Here is a 9,493-nt window from a genome sequence, read left to right on the forward strand (position 1 = left end):
TAAGACGTGACCTGAGGGAGAACACAGGCCCTTAAGGAAAGCCCAGAACTAAAGGAGGAATGGCAGTGGTCTGAGGGAGAACAGGATTCTGGGTGGGGGGTGACTTTTAGCCCTGTCATTTGGTTCTGCATCATCTCAGAAAGACAAAAACTGAGTTCAAGGTAGGAAGAGCAAAGACAGGGACACAGATTCAGAGAAGGAAGGAAGAAAAGATTGAGGAGGAGGGAAATGGAAGGAGGAAAAAAAGTGAAAAAACACTTGCTGCAGTTAAAGATTTGTAATAAATAGCGGGTGATGGGAGAAGCACAGAGAAGGGGGAGGAGTTGGGAGTGCACCGAGGCAGAGATAAATTTGCAATTGAAATTCTCTCCTGAAGAGGAGGAGGGGTAGGTTGGGAGGTGGGGAAGAGATTTGCAATTTTAAACAGCTACCGACCTACCCTTGGTCGATCTGGGTTTAAACCACACGCTAGCCCAAAGCTATGCTCCTTGGGTTTCTAGCTATAAATCATCTGTGTTTTTTTCCAGTCTTGGGAAGTATCAGCTTCGGAGAGAGGATTTGGGGCTTAGGTCTTCCTAGCCCTCCTCTGAAGTTTGATCTAGAGTTGTGAGGAGCCGGGGAGAAGGAGCCGATCAATGTGATGTAAGCAGGGTGAGCCAGCGGGGAGACAGCACCCAGCCGGTCCAGTCCTCAGCAACAAGGTCCAGGAGAGGCCCTTGTTGCCTGACCTCAGTTCTTCTCATCAGGTGGGGCAGTGAATGGGTGGTGGGCCCCGCTGTGTAGCTGACAGAATGTCAGACCCCCACAAACCAGCGCAGTTAATTCTCCTTTCCCCCAAGGATTCCACAGGAAGAATACCTTTCTCCCACAACTTCAAGGCTTCGGCTTTCTGGTCATCTAGGATAGACTCCCCTCCATCTAATCCCTACCGCACCATCCCCTCCACCCCTTGCCCAGGTGCTGATTTGCATTTTCATTACCATGCTGGTGGAGCCCCTCTTGGAGCCTTAATGGCTTTGACTTCACGCCTGGCTAGCCCCCCCAGGAGGAGGAGGGAAGCAGGAAGGGGGCCTGCGGGCTGGGTGGGGCCAGACCAAGAATCCATTCCAAATCCAGGAGTCTGGAGGTGAGAGCTAGAGGTAGCCCAAGTAGAGGCCATTCCCCCCATCCCTCCCCTGAAGCACTCTATCCTGAGCACTAAAGGTTTAATTATCAGAGATCTGCTGATACTAAGAACTGGAGAGGTTGTAGGCCACCTGGGACATTGGGAGAAGTATGGGGATGGTGTGGCATGAAGAACTGGTGAGTTTTTTGGGGGGGGGGCGAGGGTCAAGATAAAAAGGTTGGGAGCAGCATGGGAGGCTTGGTACTGCTAGTCAGCTAGGGGGAGCCCAGGAATCCTGATTTCTAGACATTTGGAGACGCATTTTGCCTGTACTGTGTCTAAGGGACAGTCTGATTGGATGGAAAAGCCCAGGCCTCAGCTTTGGGGTATAGCTCTGCCCTACCAGTCCTTTTCTAGTTTCACCACCTTGGAGCTGTGTGACCATCAGCAGCTCACTCAACCTCTCTGTGTCTTGACTACCTCATCTGTAAAATAAGGTTGTCGTAAGATTAAATGAGATAATTGCTGTAAAGCATTCAGCAGTGCCAGAACCTACCATGGTATATGCACCTTAATAGCTATCACTAATATTATTGCTATTGTTTACCTTTTGTCACAATAGCAATAGGAGGAGGTTAATCACATAAAAGCTGTCGTCTTTCAGCTGGCCAGGGAAGCTCCCAATTCCACATGCTTGTGACCAGAGTTGGGTCTGGAAGGCACCTGTGAGCAGCATGGGGCCTACAGGCCAATAATAAAATTTCGCTGTAGCCTCTCTGACTTAGGGAAAATACCACTTCAGGGCTGGGGAAATTTGAGAGTCTTTCCCAGAGCTCATTTATTCAATAGGTAACGTATTAATGGTGTGGCAGGCATCTTTGTCAGTCCTAAGGATAGAGCAATAAATAAAGCAGACAGAGTTCCTGCTCTCATAGAACTTACCTTCTAGGAGGGAGAAATAAGTAAACCAAGAACTATCAGGTAGTAGTAAATCGCTAAGAAAGTAACCCCTGGGGCTATTTAGCTTCGGTAGAGAGAGAAGGCCTGTTGGAAGAGGCAGTATTTAAGCAGAGACCTGAATGAGGAGCCACCAGGCAGAGGTCTCTGGGAAGAGCATTCCGGGCACAGTAAACAGCTTAGGCAAGGCTCTAAAGTAGGAATGAACTTGGTGTATTTGAGGAATGGAAAGAAGACAAATGGGCTGCAGCTAGGCAGCCAGGCAGAGGTGTGGAGAACAGGCAGGCAGGCAGGCGTCAGATCAGATCCTTTTTCGGATCAGGGAAAGGAGTTTGGATTTTACTCATAGTGCAGTGGGAAATCATTGATGGGTTTTTAAGCAGAATGTAGTATGACTTACATTTTAAAAGACGATTCTTTATGATGCCTAAAATTTGCTTTAAAACAACACGGGAAAAGGGGAGAGTGGGTGAGGATATAGCTGGAACAAGATTGCCCGTGAGTTGGTGACTGCTGACAGGGGTGATGAGTACAAAGGTGTTCCTTATTTTATCTGGTCTACTTTTATATATGTTTGACATTTTTCATAATTGAGAATTAAATGAAAGCTCATTCTGGCTGCTAGGTGGGAGGAAACTGGATTGTAGGGGCAGCGGTGGAAGCTGTTGTATTAGCTCAGGAAAGAGATGACGTTGGTGCTGGTGGAGATGAAGAAAGAGGGATGTGACCCATGTTTGAGAGGTTGCTGTCAAATTCCATATGGGTGAGAGCAAGAAAAAATTAGGTTTTTGGCCTAAGCAACCAGATAAATGGTAGTACCAAATTCTGAGATAGGAAAGATGGGGAAGAATAAATTCAGGAGAGAAATAAAGAGTTCTGATTTTGGATATTCTGTTTGAAGCCTGTTAGAAAGTAAGTGAAGCTTCAAGTTGGCAAATGGGTACTTGAGTCTGGAACTCAGAGAAGGGGGTGGGGCCAAAATATCAGGGGAGTCACCTGCCTAGCTGGTGTCTGCCTGACAGCGTGTTTCTCTCTGCCTGCTCTCTCCGTGTTTCCCCTGCAGGGTACTGGCTGTCACGCTGAAATGAACCCCCAGCACTCCTCCGTCTGCCATGGCCACCCTTAACTCAGCCTCTACTGCTGGCACCACCCCCTCCCCTGGGCACAATGCCCTGTTCCCACCTCCGGACACCTCCTCCCCTCGCACCCCCTCTGATCCTGTCACCAAAGATGCCCCTGCTGCCCCCTCTACCTCTGAGAGCATGAGGCCCTCAGAGCGAGGGGTACAGCCCCTGGAGTCAGGCTGTGGCCTCGTCCCACCAAAGGAGATTGGGGAGCCCCAAGAAGAGCCCGGCTGTGGTGGCTTCCCAGCAAAGGACCTGGAGGTAGAAGAGAACAAGGAGCAGGAGGAGGAAGGAGGGTTCCCTCCTGTGGACCTAAGCAACCATTTATTCTTCACAGCTGGTGGTGGTGAGGCCTGCCTAGTGGCCAAGCTGTCCCTGCCAGGTGGCAGTGAACTCCTGTTACCAAAGGGCTTCCCCTGGGGCAAGGGGGGCATCAAGGAAGAGCCCAGCCTACCCCACCCACACCCTGCACACCTCACTGCCCTTCACATCCAACATGGCTTTGACCCAACCCAAGGCTTTAGCTCTTCTGACCAAATTCTGTCCCACAATACCTCAGTGCCATCTCCGGCCACCTGTGAGGGAAGGGATGGAGCCTTCTGGAGCTATCAGCTGGCTCCAAACCCACCCGGAGATCCCAAAGATGGCCCCATGGGGAACAGCGGGGGAGACCACAGGGCGCTGTTCTGGCTCTGCCTCATGTGCCGCCTGGGTTTCAGCCAGCCCGAGGCCTTTATGGGTCACACACAGTTTCATGGGGTGAAGCTCACCCCTGCTCAACACCAGGGCCTGCCAGGCAACCCGGCCGTGCTCCAGGAGGGGGATGAGGGCTGCATGGCCCTCCTAAGCTTTCTGGAACCAAAACCGCCTGCTTGTCCCCCTTTAGAAAGACCCCTTGACAACAGCAGCACAGTGAAACTGGAGGCCAGTGTAGCCCAGACCGAGGATGGTCCCCCTGAGACAGAAGCCCAGGCCCTTGTCCTGCCCATGGAAGAAGTCATGGCCCTCAGTCCACCTTCCTCACCCACAACCCCAGCCACCTGGGACCCCAGCCCAACCCAAGCCAAAGAATTGCCAATGGCAGCAGGCGAGGCAGGGCCGGATTGGTTCCCCGAGGAGCAAGAAGAGGATAGAGGGCTCTGCCCCCCACTCGACCAAAGCTCACCCACCTCCAAGGAGGGGGGCACTCTCCCCGTCCCAGTGGGCTCCCCCGAAGACCCCAGTGACCCACCCCAGCCCTACCGCCTAGCTGATGACTACACTCCGGCCCCTGCAGCCTTCCAGGGCCTCAGCCTGTCCAGCCACATGTCTCTGTTACACTCGCGTAACTCCTGCAAGACACTCAAGTGTCCCAAGTGCAACTGGCACTACAAGTACCAGCAGACCCTGGACGTGCACATGCGGGAGAAGCACCCTGAGAGCAACAGTCACTGCAGCTACTGCAGCGCTGGGGGGGCCCACCCCCGCCTTGCACGCGGAGAGAGCTATAGCTGTGGCTACAAGCCCTACCGCTGTGATGTCTGCAACTACTCCACCACCACCAAAGGCAACCTCAGCATCCACATGCAGTCTGACAAGCACCTGGCCAACCTGCAGGGCTTCCAGGCGGGGCCTGGCGGGCAGGGAAGTCCCCCAGAGGCATCGCTCCCTCCTTCCGCAGGGGACAAGGAGCCCAAGACCAAATCTTCCTGGCAGTGCAAAGTGTGCAGCTACGAGACCAATATCTCTCGCAACCTGCGCATCCACATGACCTCTGAGAAGCACATGCAGAATGTTCTCATGCTCCACCAGGGGCTGCCGCTGGGCCTGCCACCTGGGCTGGTGGGGCCAGGCCCCCCTCCCTCAGCAGGGGCTGCCCCAACCACCCCTCCTGAACTCTTCCAGTACTTCGGGCCACAGGCCTTGGGGCAGCCCCAGGCTCCCTTGCCTGGCCCTGGGCTGAGGCCAGACAAGCCCCTGGAAGCCCAGCTGCTTCTCAACGGCTTCCACCCCCTTGGAGCACCTGCCCGCAAGTTCCCCACACCTGGTAAGCATCCTGGGCTCTGCTCCTTCTCCCTTTCTCCCCCCTGCTCCCAGGGCCAAAGTCGATTCACTGCTCTCTCCCAAGGGCCAGCCCCCCCAATTAGGTACCCCCCAGCTCTCTCAGCCTAACCTCATTTACCGACCACCCACATTCCCATAGAGCAAACTGACCCTGCCCCATTCCTTGGGCCACTAATCTGTCTTTGTCTCCTAGCCCCTGGCAGCCTTTCCCCGGATGCCCACCTGCCTCAAAGTCAGCTCTTAGGCTCCTTGTCCGACGGCCTGCCCACCTCACCACCCCCAGATGACAGCCCTTCCCTGAAGGTGTTCCGCTGCCTCGTGTGCCAGGCCTTCAGCACGGACAACCTGGAGCTGTTGCTCTATCACTGCAGCATGGGCCGCAGCCTCCCAGAGGCTGAATGGAAGGAGGTGGCCGGTGACACCCACCGCTGCAAGCTCTGCTGCTATGGCACGCAGCTCAAGGCCAACTTCCAACTCCACCTCAAGACTGACAAACATGCTCAGAAGTACCAGCTGGCAGCCCACCTGAGAGAGGGAGGTGGGGCCACAGGCACCCCCTCCCCTGTGCCCCCGGGAGATGGGGCTCCTTATGGGTCTGTCCCCCCACTGCACTTGCGCTGCAACATTTGTGACTTTGAGTCCAACAGCAAGGAGAAGATGCAGCTGCACGCCCGGGGTGCAGCCCATGAAGAAAACAGCCAGGTCTATAAGGTGAGAGGGGCAGGAGGGCAGAGCAGAGAGCCTCTGGGGAGAGAGTAGAGGAGATGGGGGTGGAGATACAGAGTGGAAAAAATGATGGGAAAACCCATGGTGGCAGGATTGGAGAAAAAGGCACGTATGCACCAGGGTTAATACAGTTTGGAGACAGACATGGAGAAAGAGACCAAAGGATGCTGGACTCTGACAAAGTGAATCTAATACTTTATTCAGGTTTTCTGGTGTTTGGGGAAAGAGGGAGGGGTCCGTCTCTGCTCAGTCCATCTTGTCACCAAAAGTTCAAGAACGGAATCAGATTCCATTCACTAACTAGGAGGGAGTCTAGGATCAATGGGAGGAAGTAAAGGAGATTGTGGAGCAAAGGCAGTAATACTCAGATGGCCTTAGGAGGGAAAACAGACTCAAGAGGGTGGAAGGGCTGGGAGGTGGGGGTGCTACTGGTCAGGCTCCCTTGGGGAAAGCAGAGGAGTCCCCTGTGTCTCTGTTTTTCCAGTTTTTGCTGGAGATGGAGGGGGTGACAGCAGGGGCAGAGCTGGGGCTGTTCCGCTGCCTACTGTGTGCCTGGGAGACGCCCTCCCGCCTGGCTGTGCTGCAGCACCTGCGTGCACCGGCCCACCAAGATGCCCAGGCCCAGCGGCGCCTGCAGCTGCTACAGAGTGGCCCGGCAGCCGAGGAAGGGCTCTCAGCTCTTCAGAGCATCCTGAGCTTCAGCCATGGGCAGCTCCGGACTCTCGGTGAGGAAGAGGGGTCTAGATGGGACGGGCTGGGCAGGGAGGGCAGCCAGCGGGGCAGCCAGGGGATGATGGGAAAATGATACAAGGAAGGAGGAACGGGTCTGTGGGCATGCAACTGCAAGTGGAAAGGAGCTGTGAAGGAGTGATAAAACTGGATTTCAGGAACAGTGGGGATTCCAAGAGGCTGTGGGAGGGAGGAGGCAGAGAAGGGTAGGGACTTTGCTGGGTGGAGAACAGGACAGGAAGGGAGGTGAAGAGGAATCACCCAGTGATTCCAAGTTGTAACTAGTGTCTTAGCAACAGTGAGTGGGGGCGGTGGGGCGGGGGGAAGGCTGGTCAAGAAGGAGAGGCAGAAAGATAGAAAAGAATGGGGCAGGACATACAGGAAGTTGATGGGAGCTGTGGGCATGGCGTGAAGGCAACAGGAAAGGGAAGGCCCTGACGAGCTCCCTAGTCTCTTCCTGTCTCCTACAAGGTCTTCAGGCAGAAGGCTGGGCTGAGGGTCCCTCCTTTGGCAGCTCAGGTTGTACCAGCAGAAACTGGGAAGTGTCCACCAGATGCCACTGATCCAGAGGGTGCAGGAGAAGGGCCGAGAAGGGGCTGTCAGAGGTGGGCACAGGCACCCAGGCTACAGAGAGGCCAGTGATAGGCAAGGGTGAGGGCACAGCACGGGCAGCAGGAACCAGGAACAGGAAGCATTGACTGGTGCTAATTGAATTGCCAATATGCTGGCTGGAGTTAAGTGCCGGAGGGGCCCAGATCAATAGCTAACGATCCTGGCGCAAGGCTGAATGGAGTTAAGGAACTTTAACACTTTAATTAGGCCGCCACCGAAAATAAATTCCTACACATCTGTCAATTCTTACTTGAGTGGTAATCTCCTCTCCCAGTTAGACCTGCTGCCTCCCGCTCACCACAGCTGCTTCCATTCAACCTCACCATCCTTCTTCAGTGCCCCTCCCACTAAGTTTCCGGGCTCCCTGCTTCCTGCTTCCAGGATCGGTCAAGACAGGGAAGCGAGTTTGGTCCTGTTTCTGTCACCTACTGCTGGACTTGTTTGCTCATCTTTAAGTGACAGAGGCCGGACTCACAGAGATGATTTCTAAGGCCCTACCAGTTCGAACACTATGATTTTCCCCCTCGTCCTCTGTAGCTCTTTTTGTTCTCCCCTGCCTGTTGATCTATTCATCTATTTTCTCCTTCAGTATGTGGCTGTTTGACCTCCTTTCTCTGCCGTATATCCTCCCTTTCCTGATGCTTCATCCTTATAAGCTGACTCTCCTCTCATTCTACACAGGGAAGGCTCCTGTCACCCCCTTAGCTGAGCCACTCGCCCCTGAAAAAGATGCCCAGAACAAGACAGAACAACTGGGTGAGTTGTTCTGGTTCACTTCCCTCCATCCCTTGCCCTCCCCACTCTCCATTCCTCATACATTCTTAGATGCTCATGAGACCTTGGAGTAATCCAGACACCCAACAAGGCCTCCTGTGATAGAAGAGTCAAAGCGATCAAAAGACAGGGCTCATCAGAGGAAAAGGAGGCAGAGGCACAGAAGGCTAGGTGCTTCTAGTCTCTTTGAGGACCCCAACCTGGCTATCGCACTAACCTGGGGTCAGCCCTGCCGAGCCTCCGCTTGCTGAACTCAGTTTAGCTCTGTACTTTCCTGCCCTTTTTCCCTTTCCCCAGAGCCCAGTGCCCTACCCTGGAAGCTCCTTGCTACAAATAAGATGCCACTTAAGGCTGAGGGTCTGTGAAAGGAAGAGGGAGGGCTGTCAATCTCTTAATCTCCTCTCCTTTCATCCTCAGCTTCTGAAGAGGCACAGAACAAGACTGGCCCTCCTGGAGACAGTACCAACCAGACCACGGTCAGAACTGGGGTAACTGGGAAGAGCTGAGGGGGGTCTAGTTTTACTCCAGTCATGTTCTAAAGGCTGAAATTCTAATCAGCAGAGCTTTACAGGACAGAGATTTCAGACCAAAGGTAGACCTAATTTTTTCGTGATTGTGATTTGTTTCACTAAGAATACAACATTTTAGAAATTCCACCTAAGTCCAGCTATGTATGTTCAGCACCAACAGGGGGCAGAGCTGGCCCCCAGGGGTGGAGCACTGAGGAAGATGACAGGAAGAGATGGCAGGAGGGAAAGGTGAAGAGAGATTGGAAGTAGGTGGAGAGAGGATGGAGGAAAGTAGTGAAGAAATAAAGAGAGGCAACAAAAAACTAGATGCCATCCAGTTAGCTCTTTAGTCCTGTTAAAACAGAGCAGAGAGACAGCTAAACATGGAAGTTCGTCTCCTACAGAAGGCCCTGAGCCTGGATGGAACTGTCCTGGCACCTCCTTCCTGAGGATAGAGGCACCAACTCAGATGAGTCACAAGGACAGCAAGCCCTGCATATCTCTAAGTCTCCAGGACTTAGGCCTCTGCCTGATCTACGCAGACCTCAGCAGTTTAGCTCTGTGGCCTGAAAGTGTTGATTCTGAGGGGATTCCCAGCCTTTGTTTTGAGGTGCCATCCTGTGCCTCAAGGCTCTCCAAACTAAACTGCAATATGCAGTATTTTTTACGACTGCCTTCCTGCAAACTGCTGCAGTAATGGCTTATGTCCGCAGCTTCCTGTCTTCCTAACTCCTGTCCCTTCAGCAGACCTACTCCATGTGTCTGCTCCTTAGGCCTATGTGCATTATTATGAGCTTCTAGATACCTTTCCTTTATGGCTGTCCCCTCCCTGGCACGAGTCTGGACCCCTGGTGCAGGGAGCAGGAGAGGAAGTGAGCCAGAGACAAAAGCAGGCTGGAGGTCAGGGAGTCAGG

General features: G+C 53.6%; 1 protein-coding gene across 3 annotated transcripts in view; it reads left to right on the top strand.

Moving 5' to 3' along the window:
• The window catches only part of ZFHX2 (zinc finger homeobox 2), a 27,808-nt gene that overhangs the window by 11,484 nt on the left and 6,831 nt on the right, over positions 1–9,493 (top strand). For 2 of the 3 annotated variants that reach the window (XM_006913580.3, XM_025048023.1), the window contains exons 2-6: positions 3,126–5,212; positions 5,423–5,940; positions 6,440–6,680; positions 7,978–8,052; positions 8,488–8,546. In XM_006913580.3, the coding sequence (XP_006913642.1) occupies positions 3,175–5,212; positions 5,423–5,940; positions 6,440–6,680; positions 7,978–8,052; positions 8,488–8,546 (2,931 nt within the window). In that variant the 5' untranslated portion in view covers positions 3,126–3,174. Of the gene's footprint in view, positions 1–17; positions 747–3,125; positions 5,213–5,422; positions 5,941–6,439; positions 6,681–7,977; positions 8,053–8,487; positions 8,547–9,493 lie in introns of those variants that run through there. The other variant, XM_015590706.2, reaches the window with a different exon arrangement.

This window comes from Pteropus alecto, unplaced genomic scaffold (genome assembly GCF_000325575.1).
Source record: "Pteropus alecto unplaced genomic scaffold, ASM32557v1 scaffold335, whole genome shotgun sequence".
Classification (NCBI taxonomy): domain Eukaryota; kingdom Metazoa; phylum Chordata; class Mammalia; order Chiroptera; family Pteropodidae; genus Pteropus; species Pteropus alecto.